Source organism: Tauraco erythrolophus, chromosome 9 (assembly GCF_009769465.1).
Source record: "Tauraco erythrolophus isolate bTauEry1 chromosome 9, bTauEry1.pri, whole genome shotgun sequence".
Taxonomy (NCBI): Eukaryota; Metazoa; Chordata; class Aves; order Musophagiformes; family Musophagidae; genus Tauraco; species Tauraco erythrolophus.
In genome coordinates this window covers 18,986,486-19,002,515 of record NC_141473.1, presented here as the reverse complement: position 1 = coordinate 19,002,515, position 16,030 = coordinate 18,986,486, and the positions used below count along the sequence as shown (strand labels likewise).

General features: G+C 36.6%; 1 protein-coding gene across 1 annotated transcript in view; it reads left to right on the top strand.

Annotated features, from left to right (window-relative positions):
- The window catches only part of TBC1D12 (TBC1 domain family member 12), a 47,829-nt gene extending 32,042 nt beyond the window's left edge, over nucleotides 1–15,787 (top strand). The window contains exons 4-14 of the mRNA XM_086616481.1: nucleotides 1,884–1,999; nucleotides 4,004–4,086; nucleotides 5,755–5,872; nucleotides 6,213–6,319; nucleotides 6,971–7,051; nucleotides 9,866–9,960; nucleotides 10,715–10,786; nucleotides 12,707–12,835; nucleotides 13,154–13,263; nucleotides 15,017–15,275; nucleotides 15,493–15,787. Coding sequence (XP_086472607.1) covers nucleotides 1,884–1,999; nucleotides 4,004–4,086; nucleotides 5,755–5,872; nucleotides 6,213–6,319; nucleotides 6,971–7,051; nucleotides 9,866–9,960; nucleotides 10,715–10,786; nucleotides 12,707–12,835; nucleotides 13,154–13,263; nucleotides 15,017–15,275; nucleotides 15,493–15,561 — 1,239 coding nt within the window. The 3' untranslated portion in view covers nucleotides 15,562–15,787. The remainder of the gene's footprint in view (nucleotides 1–1,883; nucleotides 2,000–4,003; nucleotides 4,087–5,754; nucleotides 5,873–6,212; nucleotides 6,320–6,970; nucleotides 7,052–9,865; nucleotides 9,961–10,714; nucleotides 10,787–12,706; nucleotides 12,836–13,153; nucleotides 13,264–15,016; nucleotides 15,276–15,492) is intronic.
- The last annotated feature ends 243 nt before the right edge of the window (nucleotides 15,788–16,030 follow it).

Below are 16,030 nucleotides of genomic sequence, written 5' to 3'. Positions count from 1 at the left end.
TCATTTTGGTGATTTAAACATAAGATATTTTGGTTAATATGAGACTGAATTTACTTACACAATCATTAAAGCAACAGATGTACAAGAACAAGCTGTCTTTAGATTAAAAAAAGCTTGTACAAGTTAGAGCTCACGTGGCTGTGCTTTAGAGCTGCGTGATCTGTCAAAGCACGTTACTAAAGTACCTTAAACTTGTTCGCTTCAAAAGATGATTTTTCAGCTCTTAGTATTCTATGTTTGAATTCCAGCATGTGGAAGACTTGAGGAGAAACTAGTATTTAGCCTTCATGCCGAAGGAGAGTGTGAACCCATGAGTTAACTTGGTTTGGGAATAAGTTGAAAGTCTTCGCGCAGATAACCTTTTAAGATTTGCTGGATCATAAGAATGGATTTCTCAGTAACTTGGCAGTAAATTTTTATTTACAGAGGCTGAAAAGAGGGTACATGAGATGTGAGGTTTTCGTCTGGCTCTATCTAGCCTTTTTCCCTAAAGACTATCTCATATTTCTGGTTTTTTTTGAGTTCTGTGGAAAAAGGAATGAGATTCTTTCTTCCTCAGAATCTTCTGTGTATTAAAGACTCTTAGAAATATTTCTAAGTAGATTGCATGTTTTAACCTCTGAGAAAGAAGTGATGTGAAACAGACTTGTAATAATAAAAACTGTTATATTGACACTTAGCATAGTGTAGGTAGTTCTGGAACGTGGGTTTGATAGTCTTGTTAAAGGCTTCAGAAAGGTGAGGGGTACTGGATCTTAAGGGTGGCTAGAATCAAAAGGAAAGAAATGGGAAGAGGTGCACTTTCTTGCTTAGTGGTTTTTGTTGTTGGTTGGTTGGGTTTTTTTGGTCACAGATTACTTAAATATACTGCGCACTATTTAGTTTGGGAAGATTATGCAGATTTCCTAACTGTAGTTGATTGATGTGGTTTAACCTGGCCAGCAAGGAAACACCACGCAGCTGCTTGCTCCCTCTCCCCCTCCCCTGGGAATGGGGAAGAGAATTAAAGGGGAAAAGGGAAGGAGACTCATGGGTTGAGAAAAGAACAATTAATTAATGGAAATAAAATAAAATTTAAAGTAATAATGACAAAATATTATGTTTATATATGTTATTATAGTATATAAAAACAAGTGACGCACAGTATAATTGCTCACCACCCCATGACCAATGCGTATCCCATCCCAGCAAGAGATCCCAAACAGATAAGTCTGAACACAACAATCCCAGGCTAGCGAGAGGCTTGAAAAGAGGGAACTCCAAAAGTCTGAGAGCCCTGAAGAGAATTCCCCAACTTCCCTATCAACTCTCATATACCGGGCATGAAGTTGCATGATATGGAATAGTCCATTGGCCAGTTTGGCCCCCAATTCTAGATCTAAGTTCAAATCATAAGGGGAGTTGCCCTTTGTCCCAGCTGTGCTCCCCTCCAGCCTGTTGTGCTCCTGCACACTGGCAAAACACGGGAAGCTGAAAGGTCCTTGATGTCGCAGCACCAACTATAAACATCAGTGTGCTGTCAATAGTCTGCTCATAACAAATCCCATACTAAATATAAAACGCAGAGCTATGAAAAACTGGCTCTGTCCTAGCCGAAACCACGAAACTGATCCTTGGATGCTCAGTAGTAATACTGAACTAGAATAGATCAAAGATTAATTTGATACAAGAAAGTGTTTCTCATTCATCTTTACTTAGCAGACCTGGAAAGCTGCACTGTCTCACTATAAACAATTTCATCTTGTAATGTTAGCTTCTTGCTGTTTTAAATTATTTAATATTATGGTTTTTAAAAATTATTTAAGAAGTGTTAAGTAATATGCTTACTGATTAGAAGTGAGGCTGAAAGTTGAACTTGAATTTTAATCAATAATGTTGTTCAGGAATATGAAGCACGGACAGGAAGAATATATAAACCTCCACCCTCATCAGCAAGACGTAAAAATATTGAATTTGAACCACTTTCAACTACTGCTTTGATTCTGGAGGATCGACCAGCGTAAGTACAATTCTGCTGTGAAATTGATTATGACTGAATTTGTTAGATATGCTTCTGATGAGCTAAACTGCACAAGTCTTACACGAAAGTATCATGGGATTATTCTGTCCCAGATAATAGCTTAACAAATACCTCCAGAAGAATCTTTAAGTATATTGTAGTCTATATGAGGAATGCTTTCTTGCTGTAATGGGCCACCAGTCTGTTATCTACTGTGTATCACAGCTGCCTGTGACAGTGTTGTGGGCATCCTTGATCAGGAAAATTCCTGAAGACTTCTGTGGATTTCCTCTCTGCCATCTCAGTGCGCACTCCCTTCTTCTTCCCGCATTCTGGAAACTTAATTTCCCAGACCAGTTGGGAAGACTTAACAGTGGCAGTTGTCACTTCAGCAGTCCCGGACTTGACTTTCCAGAAGAGGTTTTTTTAAAAAAGAAAAAGTATTAGGTAGGTAACAGCAGGAGTGGGAAGAATTGCCTTTGAAACACAAGAAATACCTTCCTGTCACAAATGCTGAGTGCTGTTTTTGTGTCTGGCAACTACAGTTAAATGCTTTGTTGGTACCAAGATGATCGTGTTCACAGAAACTGTTCCTTGCCCCTGTACCAATTATATTTTCATGACTCCTAAAAACTACAGGTGAAGGCAAGGCAAGAGCAGATAAAGATGCAACAAAAATGGCATTAAGTACAAATAAGAATAGTAATGAAAAATGAGTCATAAATTGGTCAGTATTTTCAGCTATACAGTCTTCAGCAATTTGAAGGAAAGAGGAAGACCAGCTGACTAGGAACACATGCTGTGAGGGAAATAAATGGAGCAAAGCTTTAAAATTGTACCTTGAGAAAGCTTGTGATGGCACTGTTAAATATTTGCTCTAATCAGTTCCAATTAGGAAATGGAAAATAGAACATAGTGTTTCCTTTAATATTCTCTCTAGTCGTATATAAGCTCATTCAGTGCTAAGACAAATGGAGCTACAGTTTATTTTTTTGTAAATGAATTATTTCTTTTGCTGTATGGTGGAGAGTAAGATACGCAGTAACTGGTTTGCTGATGCTTTTTTTGTACTTTCAAAATACTACAATTCACAAACTAACGTAAGTATGTTTTTACAAACGGCACTTCACTTATCTCAAATTGGAGTTCCATCCCAAGTGTGTAATGTGTTGCCACAATCTCATCCTTGAAATATATTCTACTCTCACTTTCATTGGAAATTTATTAATAAAGTGATCTTTTCTGCTTGTATAAGAGGAGATATAAAACTTTTTTGTTGTTTTTTTCATATTAAAATGACAAAACCATCTTCTGTTTATTTTGAACCAAAGTATACTAGAGATTGGGTAAGAGACTGAGACCAAACTCTGTGTTCTGATTTGTTTTGGAATGAGTCTGCTTAGTGAAAAGGAAGTATGTGTTTGGCAATTAGGGGATCACTATGCAGCCAAAAACCAAACAAATTTTAAGCTGGTGACCTTGTAGCACTGCAGCAAGTTCCTTAGTTTTAGCTCTGGCATAAATGGGGATCTATCCTTTCTTCCTTTGGGGTAAACCAAACTTCGTTTGTGGGAGTTTTAAAGGGCTAACTATAATGAATGAAAACCTTTATCTTTTATTGAAAATACGTCATTGTTGATTTGATAAGAACGAACGGAGTATCAATATGCAGGTACATTTAATAATTAAAATAAGCACATGCAGAAATGCTTTGGAATAAATTAACTATATGGAATATCAGTATTTCCCTTTTGTCACTTGGTGCAAACTTCATTTGAGCATCATTCCAGATGTTGAACAAATCTAATAACCCTGCTTTAGGGGAAGCTATAGGACAACAAATAGAAGCAGTAACCATCTGGTAGTTCTCTACTGCTGTTACTGAAGCACTGGTAGTGTAACAACCCCAAAGCTCACCTTAGAGAGAAGCCAAATTAAAACCTGTTTTGAAATGGTTCAGAATGTCATTTGTATGTATTGAATTCAGGAACAACTTGTTTTCAGAAATCTTCCTGCCAAATCAGTGGAGGAGGCTTTACGTCACCGACAGGAATATGATGAGATGGTGGCAGAGGCAAAAAAACGAGGTATGTTAACTGCCAATAATCACTATAATTCTTTTTGACTGTGCAGCAAAAATAATTTCTGACTTTTAGTCTAGTAGATATAGTAAAGAACAACCTTGTTTAATATCTAGGTTGTTCTCTGGTACATATGTGCACACAGTTTAAAACAAAACTCAATTACCAAATTGTTGTCTTATTCCACCACAGTGAATGTGAGTAGGTTCAGAAGTCAGTTTAAACTTTTCTTTAATTTTTAAGCAGAAACTTGGTGATACTTTTCTTTTTTTAAACTACTTGTGTAATATGATCAGCTAGAAACTTTCTGGGTACTCGGACTCTTTTTTCTCAAGCTATATTGCTGCAGTTGCCACTAAGAGCCAAAGAATAATAAAGCTGATGGCTTAAAGGTCTGTTTTTTCAGGAATTTGAGATCAATCCCATTGTGAAGACAGATGAAAACTTAGGGTTTTTTCCAACCAGCTGTACCCGTGTGAACCTTCCTACTCGCACTAGATATGTTTAATTTAAAAATTAAAATTAAATCAGATCTGTAGCATCTGGTACTGTATCAATCTATGAATAGTTGTTGAAAGGACTTCTGTAGTCTTGTGCCTAGTATTCAGGGAATAAGCTATTTTAAGAGTCTATGCCGCGTGTTTTACTTGGGCTGTTGTCAGAGATAGAAGCTTCTGAACTGATTGAGCCTGTGTGGATCTGTGGCAGCTTACTCTGAAAGATGTAATAAGAAATCCAAGGCATTTGACAACTCATTTCACTCTTCTGTTGTGGTGTGCATCTTGTAAGGTGGGATCTGTGGTCCTTGCTCTCTAACTACGTTTTTGGAGGGTCAGCCATGTGTAGTGTTTCAGTATGTGTGCCCTAGTATTAATTTAACTATTGCTAGACACAAAGATTCAGTAAAAACTTAATGAAGCTGGTCAGCTGTATCAGTTTGCCAGGGATGGCAGATTTACTCCCTTGATGTGTCTAACGCACGCATAAATAGAAAACGTCTTGCTGCAGTTTCACAGTGGTTCTTAGTGATGTCAAGATAGCACTGCTCTGTCCTTCTTTTTAGCCTTTTTAATAAGAAGGATCTACAAGTCATCTTTTTTTAACAGAAGGCAGAATAATATTCTCATGTTCAGCATTGTGACTTTGTCTCAGATCTTTAAATCCTTTTCCCAGAAAAGAAAATACATAATCCTTCTAGGTGGAAGTTTTAGTAAAATCTGAGTAATACTAAAATGGATGTAGAATTGCATTTTTTAATAATAATTTTATCTATAAGTATTGCTGATTTATCTATAAGTATATCTATAAATCTAAGTAATAAGCAAGGTTTTGGTAAAATGTGGTGTGAAATTTGTAACAGGAAAAACAGTGCTAGTGATGTGCTTGCTTTTTAGTTATCGTTGTACTGTAGAAGAGAGTGCCAAAAGTTTTCTAGACAGATTTTTGCTTGTTTAAGTTGCTGTGTCTTTGAATAACTTAAAGATAGCTTAAATTAATAAGTTTTCCTGAGAAACGCACCTACAATCAACAGAAATAGTTGTGCATGAGCTAGCTCGTACTGTAATTTACCCTTGTGCTTTCAGACATCATCTAAATAATTAGATAATAGCCGAATTACTTACCTAATAATTTATATACACTAATAAAGATTTATTAACATGTTGCGCTTAACAGAAATTAAAGAAGCACATAAAAGGAAAAAAATAATGAGAGAGCGTTTCAAGCAAGAAGAGAATATTGCTAGTGCTATGGTGATTTGGGTCAATGAAATACTACCTAACTGGGAAGGCATGTAAGTAAAATCCTGTTGTGTAAATGAGGCAAGGGTGGCTGGTTTCTCCTCTGGAAACAGAGGAACCACATACCTTATTTTCCTGTTCTTTTCTGTTTTGTCAAGAAGTCAATTTTTGTTCTGTGATATAATGAGAGGTCATTGCAGAACAACATGAAATGTGCTTTCTGAGAGCTTAAAGGTTTGGGTTTTTTTAATGAGGCTTTGGCATAAGCAGAGATGCTTGAATATTGATTTGGGAAATAGTGTGTTATATTGCTTGTAAGTTGTCCGACAGTTTTAGAAAACAAGATGTGCAATATATGCCATTTTTTTTCTCTTTCCTGCTTCCATATCTTAGGCGTGCTACCCGAAGAGTTCGAGAGCTGTGGTGGCAGGGATTACCCCCAAGTGTACGTGGGAAGGTTTGGAGCCTAGCTGTGGGAAACGAATTAAATATCACTCCTGGTATGCCTTAACAGATCACATTTTGTTGCAAAATTAAGTTGGTTATTTTCAAAGAAAAACTTTAACTTTTGTTAAAAAAAATATAAATCATGGTATATTTGCTTTTTGAAGAACTGTATTTTACAGTCTTAGGAACAGGTGCTTTTTACAATTAGCCATTGTAGCCTGGTAAATTATGGAAACAAGGTTCAAAACTTCCTTAGAAAACCATTTTAGTCTTATATGAGTTAAGGTGGTGCTCCCCCTCAAAAAAATTTTTTTTGTTTTTCAAATTAAGAATTTGTAGCTTTTCTTTCATTAGAGGATGGAAAAAGGAGTTGCTTTATTTCATAACTAATGATTCTGAACTGGAAGTGTTCTAACCCATTCACAAAAATAAAAATCAGAATTATTTAAGACATCCTTTCCCTCTTGTGATTTGCATGTTCACCACAGAAGAAAGCATAATGCAGTGCACACTGTAAAACTGTGTATAGTGGTACTCCAGTGGTTAGTGGTAACCATCTCATAGATTCTCCCCCACCCCCAGTGGTTAAGATGAAACCAAGCAACAGAACCAAAGCCAAGAACACTTAGTGTGTTTTTATTTTGGATGAGTGCTTCTGTTACTTATTTCTTCCTTTTTTTGTTGTTGTTTTTATTTTCTTGCAGAACTTTATGAAATCTTCTTGTCGAGAGCTAAAGAACGATGGAAAAGCTTCAGTGAGACAAGTTCTGAGAATGATATAGAAGGTGAGGTCTCCTGAATGCTAGACAGCCTCTTACTCACTTTTACAAACTCAGAAAGTTTCATAAGTTCAGCTGCAATTGCAGCATTTGGTCATTCCCTACTTAAATAGTTGTTTTCTTATAACAAGTCAGAGAAGGAGGAGCTTAACAGTGTTTAGCTGTATCAATGAAAGATGCATGGAAATATTGCATGTGCTAGTTCACTTTCAAATGAATGTGTTTTCCACTGAATTCCTGAAATACCAGGACTTAAGCTCTCATGAAAATTTCGGATGAAATACAAAATGAAGAAATGGAAAATGAATTACAGTGTGTGCTGTTGCTTAGCTCTGCTTAGGTGGTTCTTATGTTGGTATCCCTTCCACAATTTTGGTAAAGAAAAAAATTATTCTCTATTTTTTAATTGTGGAACTGAAAGGTAAAAGAATATGTAACGTATGACACGTTTCAGATCGCATTTGGGTTTCCTCGGTTGCCTAGAGATGGCCTTTCCTCCATAATCTATTAAGTAGGGATGTTAGCACACTTGTATGGAGAATTATCACTGGCATATTGCTGTCTCCTGTGGCTATTCTCCCTGTTAAAAATAGCATCGATGATGTTTTTAATGGTGGATATATCCTTGTTATAAAGATTAACTCCTTGTGCTCTTAACAGTTGCTTTATAAAATGCTGTCTTGTGTGATACTGTCAGTACCAGCTGCTATGAAATAAGTTTGGTTTTTTTTTTTGAGCTGGTCTCTTTTTTGGGAAAGAAAATGCCACTGTAATGCAAGAAGTATTTTTTTTTTGCTTGTACTTGCCATAGCCTGTCCTGACTAATTGGCGACTCTGACTGTAAATTATTTGGGTGGTCTTTAGGCTACCTCTGTGAATCATCTGAAACTTGTATTAAAAAAATTGTGTGTGTACATGACTGTAAATATGCTTATCCTTGGAAAGCTCGTTTGCAATGCCCCTTGGTATGTAGGGAGGTGGCTTGTTCTTTTGTTGTGGGGGTGTGGGCTAAGTGTAGGGGAAGGCTTAGGTAATTTGTTTATTTTGGAAAGTTAGTAGGTCTGGATGGCAATGAAAGGGGAAAGGGTTCAATTTGATTGTCAGATGTTCTGGGAAATGTAGTAATAAAGGAAAATTTAAAGTAATAAGATTTTAATCTCTGGTTGAAAAGCAAGCCAGCCCAATGTCCTTATTAGTAATATTTGGTAGCAAAGTCTAGAAGATGAATTATTTTAGCCTCATTTAACATTCTCTAGTAGTTCTGAAGGTTTTTCCTGTTCAAATATCTCTAACAATTTATTTTGGCAGATAAAGATTAAAGCATGAAAAGTATCTTTTTGTGTTTGGAAGACAAGACATCCATCAGAAGTTGTTATCTGTCAGATCTGTTCAAAAGAACCCCAGTGGCTCCTCTTTTGTAGTTGAACTGAGTTTCTTGTATAAATCCAGAGTTTCTTGTGCTCTATACTGTAGATTATAATCTTCCTTTGGAGTAATCTAAATGGATACTGTCCCAAATGAAATGATCCAAAATTAACCAGTATAATACTTGTTCATTTTGAAAGAGGAAGGAGAGATTAATCAGCAGTTCTTGAACTTTTTATTTTAGATTATGTGTGTACTTTCTCTGTAATAACTGCCTTCTGTCTCCCAAATTCCCCTAACACAGCCTGCAGCAGTCCCACTCACTCCTAAATGCAACTATCTTAGCTTTAGGAGGACTGGAAGAAAATGCTGCTTTCTAGGCTTCAGCAGAGCAGTTTCTGTTTAGCCAATTCATCGAATTCTGCAGTCTTCCACTTCCCAGACTGCTCTTCACTGTTTAAAGGCCTCTGAAAGAGCCTTTTCCCCAAGTGCCACATGTATTTTTCTCCTCGCTATCACTAGTATTTGCATGATGTCCCTATGTAGAGAATAACTCAAGGGCCAGCTGAATTTCTTCTGGAGGTTCTTGAGTGAATGCTGCCTTCTTTCCTGACATTTGAGGAATGTCACTCCTAAGGATGAAAAAAAAAATAAAAATATCCAAGTCAAATGAGAGCTAGTGAGAGCTCAGAAGTAATGTAACTTCTGCAGATCGTAACTGTGGTCGGTTCTGGAAACCGGTGAAGTTTCTCTGTGTATTTTAGTTACCTTCAGTAAAAGTGGGACATGAGAAAAGCATGACTTCAAAAGTACTATGCTTGATTTAGCAGGTGAAGAAGTGCTGGCTTCTTGTGATAATGATGCAATGCATTTTTTTCTTCTAGTGCACAAGAATATATTTCAGTGCTGCTGGTTGAGATGAGCCACCAAATGAACCGGTTAGGAATGAAAAATTTGAAAAGTGAGATCCTATTGGATCATGTTTAGATCAAGAGCAGTGCTCTCACTCTGTGCTCTTGCACAGACTCAGTAACTTAAGTCACAGTAGAAGATGAGAAAGAAAACAGGGTTTTGAGGACTTGGCTGGGGACAAAGTTCAAATTCTAGTGAAAGCTGGGCCAGTCTGTGCCTGGATAGTGCGTTATACAGAAGTAAAAGGTAACTGTTGGTTTTAAGTCTGAATGGTGTAAGGGTGTATGACTTAGAAAAGAATGAGTAGACAGCTAGTAATTACTGATTGTTTCCCTCACTTTTTGGGGTTGATGGCATATACCAGGTATCAACGGACAGTTTTGGCTCTTGAAGTGTAGTACTGTGGAAGTGCACTCCAGGAATTAGAACTAGGTAACTTTGTTTTCTTTAGATCCTAAAAGTCTTTGTGTGCTTATGGCAGTTTTATTCTGAAGTCTGTGGAATTTATCTATCAGTTTTAATAAGTGTTGGTTTTGCTTGCAGATGCAGCTGCATCTGTTGCTGATCGTGAGGCCAGCCTGGAGCTAATTAAGTTGGATATATCACGCACATTTCCATCCCTGTATATATTCCAGAAGGTGAGATTTTTGTAACTTTGGTTATGACAACTTTAAACTTCTGAATAGTTAAACAAGAAAAGAAACCTAGCTGGCTAAATATGGAATAGTTTTTAGAAATCATTTGTGTAAGACAACCAAAGTAAAATTAGCGCTTTTCTGCACACAACAGCAAATAGTCATCTCTTCCCTCCCTCCTTTTTTAATGACAATAAAGTAGGGACATTTAATGATGGACTATAAGGCTTTTTCTCCTGGAAAAATTACATGTGGTTCTGGTTAATGTTTATGAAATTACATGCAAAAATAAGAATATTCTCACTGCTTCTACAGAAATCTTGATGCCTTTTAGTACATGTTTTCAGGGTTTATGATTTTTATATGGATATAATATATGCATACACATGTATATAAAATAGCATGCACTGTTGTAATACAGTAACTTGTGTTACTAAGAATTACAACATCCACTGTGTCTGAAAAGAAAACAACCACCCTGGATGTGTACCAGGTATCTTTATTTTCCATTATGTGCTGATTTCCACTGAATTACTTCATAGGATTATTGGTCTGTTACTTTCCCTTTAACATCTCAAAAGCATACATGGTAATGCTTAGAGTAAAAAACGGTATCATTCTAGATGTGAACAAAGCAATAATTCACTGGCTCACTTATATCTTAAAATACTGACTTATTACCTTCCTATATTTATAAAGTGATTTTGAAAAAAACTTTTTTTTTTTCTTTTCTCCCTCCTCTCTCCCCTTATATTAGGGTGGCCCTTATCACGATCTCCTGCATAGTGTTTTAGGAGCATATACATGTTACAGACCGGATGTGGGATATGTAAGTATTTGCTGTAAAGTGTTTATGGCAAATAAACTTAAGATGTCATGTATTAGAGTGTATTAAATAAGGAGGTTATCTAAACTTTATGCTCGTAGCACTCAAAAATAATTCTACTTTAGCACTTACTCATTTCCTAGCAATTACAATGGTGTTAATTCTTAGAGATAATTCAATAGCTGAAAATGCACTGAGTGGCAAGGATGAGTATACTGTCTGGCTTGCATGGAAAATTTTAAATGGATGTGTTCACAACGCATTATAGTTGTGACAGACCTAGAGTATCTACAGGGAAAAAAAAAAAAAATGCTGGCGGACTTCCAGTGAGCACATAGCCTGTTCTGTCCTAGTGTTGCTCCCACTGCTGCCATTTCCATAGTGCTACTCTCTGCTTCACTGCCGCACATCCTAAAATCCAGAAACTCCTTCTTGGTATCTTGTTGTCAAAGATTAATTGCTCCATCTGAGTTCAGTGAAGATAAGATTGTTTGCAGCAAACATTACTATGCTTTAAAAAAACCTGCAAACAAACCAAAACCCTTAAAAAAATCTGCCAAAAAACCCACAAACAAACCAACAAAACCTAACATCTCTCTGAATGGTGTCAGCTTACAGAAGCAGTTAAATAACAAACAGATGCTTTTTTCTTCTTTTTCTTTCTTTGTTCGTCGCAGTAGCTAGGAACACCTTTCACAAGCTCTAATAGCTTCTGGGCTAAAAAGAACTTGAAGAGTTTTAAGTCTGATCCATGCAACAAAGCATTATTTAGAACAGGGTGTGTTTTCCTCTATAAATCAGCCATGCTTGGGACTCTGCATCAATATCTAGTTGATTTCTCGCTTTCAAATGTTTTTTAGCCTTGAATTCTGTCATCTGTGACCTCATTTTTGGAGACCCTCCCATACTCTCAGTGAGATTACAAACTCTGCAGGTTCTGAGACTGCTTGTTCCCAGGGTGGAGTTACATAAGGCAAATAAGTAGTTTTACATGGATAGGTCTTCTTTTTTAGGAACACAGCTAGCCTGGATATTGCTGATCATAGATTTATTTATAGATTTATGTGGCAGAAAATTTAATCTTATTTCCATACCCATCTATCCCACAAAAATGGAAAGCTGTGAGACTGGTTTTTATGTGTATCAATACTTTTTTCCTTATTTCATTAAAATACTGAGTGCATTTTTTTTTCCAATGAGAAGCAGGCAGCATAAATGTCTAGAAACAGCAGAATAATCATCATTGCAGTTGAAATTGGTAAAATTATTTTTTATAATATAATGAGTATTCACTATATTTTATCATAATGAGTATTCAGATCATCAGTTAACAAGAATGCTCTTCACTTCTAGTGCAGGCTACAGTGTTTCTGAGAGAGTAATCATGGAAAAATGTAAACTTGCATTGTAGCCAACCACTTAGAAGTAATTTTATGTATGTGAACAAATACTGTTTGACAAGTGGAAAGATATGTATTGACTGTTCTGAAACAGAATTTTGTCTCAATTCCAAAATATCCGTCTGGGTCTAAACTGTCCCATATGTGAGGTTTTTCTCCATGTCTGCTTTTTCCATAGCTTAACAATGAATTTAAGGCCAAATTTTGTCTCTTATGAGCTGTGCATCCAGCCTGTGTGGTTTTAACTTTCTTGCGTTCCAAGTCCCAAGGACTTGTGGTCATGAGACCTCCCAGAACATCCATCAAGCACTTAAAACCAGCATCTGAAGAAACACTCTGGCTTGCTGAAATCAAATTGACTGCATGCATAAAAATTATTTATTTGTGTTGTTTCTGTTAATCTGGAAATGTTGTGCAATGGTATTTGATATATTGCAGACTGTAAACATTTGCATTTCCAAAGGTATAAGATGTACTGAACCTACTCACCTATTTTTTTGCCTGATGCTTTTCCCACTTGAAGGTACAAGGGATGTCCTTCATTGCTGCTGTGCTCATTCTCAATCTGGAAGAGGCAGATGCTTTCATTGCCTTTGCTAACCTTCTAAACAAGCCATGCCAGCTGGCCTTTTTCCGTGTGGACCACAGCATGGTATGCACAGAGTTTTCTGGTTTTGAACCATAACATTACTTTGACTTTAAGCATAGGTGATTTATTGATGACGTCTTTTTGTCCTATTGCATAATGGAGAACTTTAACCTGTGGTTACAAATGAGAATTCCGGATACTAATCCGTAGAACATATCCTACTGTTTTGATTTTTCCTCTAGAAACACTTAATCATTGTACTTATCCTAAGAAGTCACATTGTGCTGTGTTGACATCCTCAATTCTTGGTGGTGTTTCTGTTATTTTAAAACTAAACATTCTTTTGATGACGGCTTATGAGGTGCTTTACTGTCTCTACAGATGCTGAAATACTTTGCAGCCTTTGAAGTATTCTTTGAAGAAAATCTTCCCAAATTGTTTCTTCATTTCAAATCATACAGTCTTACTCCAGACATATATTTGATAGACTGGTGAGTTCAGAGAACAGAGCAAACCTAACCTTGCAACTGTTGTAACACTTTCCATTTCGCTTAAAGTTTTTCAGCAATAGAAATACAGCATTTAAAAAAAACATTCAGTAGATGTTTGTGTACCTCAGCTTCCTAGACGTTGTGAAATCGTAGTGAACTGTTTTGTGCAACTGCAGTTCCTCTGGCAAGATTCTAATTTTATGAACTGGGATTAGGAGTGACATCTGTTCAGATAGAAAATTTTTCTTGTTGCTGCAGGTAAGAGTCAGCTATGTGTAACCTAAGTACGAGAGAGGAGGCTACTACACTGTAGTTCTCTTATAACTGATTGTAAGTGACTTGATGAAATGAACACAATCAGCTACTGAAGGAAGAATGAATATAGGAGTATAGACTTGAAAGCAGAAGGAGGATAAAACTTAGGACCTGGTTTAGGAAGGGATAAACTTGCAAAAAGAGTGAATGTTTTGAAGTAATGAATGTCCTAAAGCAGAGAGTACCAAACTACATTACGTGCCTGGAACAGAAGGCTGTAATGTAAGCATCCTTGAAGTGTGTGTAGTGATTCCAAATGCAGAATGTCTATTCATAAGTGTGTGTGTGTGGATAAGGATGTGCTTCATATAGGATTATTACATGGATTAGAAGTTTCTAATAAGAGTAAATTGAATTGGGTAGAATTAAATAATAGAAAAACGTCATGTCATTGAGTACTTGGGAGCGAAGAAGTTTGGCTGTAAGGTGCAGCTTATGACTAGGCAGTAAGTCTCGGCAGGAGCAGGTTACGCTGTAGCAGCATTGAGTCAGGAGCATGCTGTAGTCCTGAGAGTTTAGGCAGATGGAGAGAGGTCTGTATGTTGTGGAAATAGCACTGCTGTACCAAGTACTAGAATAGTCTGCTTCAAATTGCCTGTGAGAAATTAAGATTGTTATTCCTGCACATGTTCCAAAGATGGCCTTGAGATAGAAAGGGAAAGTAGAAGAGGTTGTGGTAGTCTGTGGTAAGGAGCATTCAGATGTTCCTGAACCACTTCCCAATAGGAATAATGAGGAAACAGAGAACACTGTGCTTTATATGAAAGGAACCGCTACAAATTTATGAGAAGCGTTCTGCACACATTGTGTACCTCCAAAAAAGAGTACACACAACAGACTGAACTCTCTACCCGTGTATAATGAATGCTTTTTAAAAATTTTGCAAGAAGAAATGCAAGTGGACTCTTCCCAGTAAGAATAGAACAGTGACTGTCTTTAGATTTTGGCTATTTTTAGCATGAATAGAAGTTCAAAATATATCATGGAAATGTAGTTACTAAATTCTCCTTAGTACATTAGTGGGATCTAGCCTTCTATTGAGATCATTTGTGGCTTTAGATTTAGTTTAGAAAACAAGTGACAAACAGAGCTGTTAAAATGTGTAGCTTAAAGAATGGGAAGGGTTAAGTTCTTACTTGTATATTACACCCTGCTTGAGTATAAAGATGCTTGCAACTTCTTTAGCCAGAGCTTCCTAAGACAGATGGCTTCCAAATGGAGGATTTCCTGTGGCATGAAAAGAGATGGCTTTCAGAGTAGGAGTTCTGACTTCAAAAACTGGGGACTTGTGGATCGTTGAAATACGGAAAAAATAAGAACACATGAAATAATTTGTCTGCTCACTCTCAGCTAATGTAACTAAGATTTAAAGGACGTTGTATATCCATCTTTCCTAAATAGGTTAAAGTTATAACTGTACCTTTTTTCTCAATTGTAGGATTTTTACACTCTACAGCAAGTCATTACCACTTGATCTGGCCTGTCGTGTCTGGGACGTTTTCTGTAGAGATGGAGAAGAATTTTTGTTTAGGACAGGGTTAGGAATCCTTCGGTTGTATGAAGATATTCTCTTACAGATGGACTTTATTCATATAGCACAGTTTCTAACAAAACTTCCAGAAGACATTACATCAGAAAAGCTTTTTAGTTGTATTGCAGCTATTCAGATGCAGAATAGTAACAAAAAATGGGCACAGGTGAGTTTCTTGGGCATCAAAAGAGACATGTCAGCACATGAGAGCACTTCTCTTGATGACCACTTTATGATGCATGTCTGACTTTTGAGCAATGGGCACTTCCTTTCTAGTGTCTCATTCTAGAAATTAATCTCCATGCTAATATTGTGGTGGTGAATATTGATCTTTTTTTATAAGACTGGCTTTTTTATATTCATGAAATAATTAACTTTTCCAGGTGTTTGCCTCACTGATGAAGGACAACAAAGAAGGGGACAAGAACCATAGCCCAGCGCTGAAAAGCTAATTGTTGTAATGTTGAGGTCAACTGAAAATGTGGAGAACCACTTGATGACAAAGGAGTTTTCACATCACTTCTATGTGGAAAAGCACTGTAGAAAATGTGAAAATGAAATGGAAAACCAACACAGCTCTCAGTGGAGTAATGAACTGATGAAATCTTCACCCTTTTGCCAGTATTAGCTTTTGTCATGGGAAGATTTATTTTCACACAGAATACTAAAACCTATGAAACTGAGAGGTGGAGGAGTTCATATTTAATACTTTAAAAGAATTAGCTCAATGCAATAAACATTTGTAATAACTTCTGTTGGTACTTTAAAAAAATTTTGAGGCATAACTTTTTTTACAAATACCACAAAGGCACTTTTTTGGGGGGATGAGGGAAATGCTAAATCTTAAGGCCCCAAAACTGCTATCCAAACCAAATGCTTTGGTACAAATATTACCTCCAAAATTAACCATTTGAAAGTAAT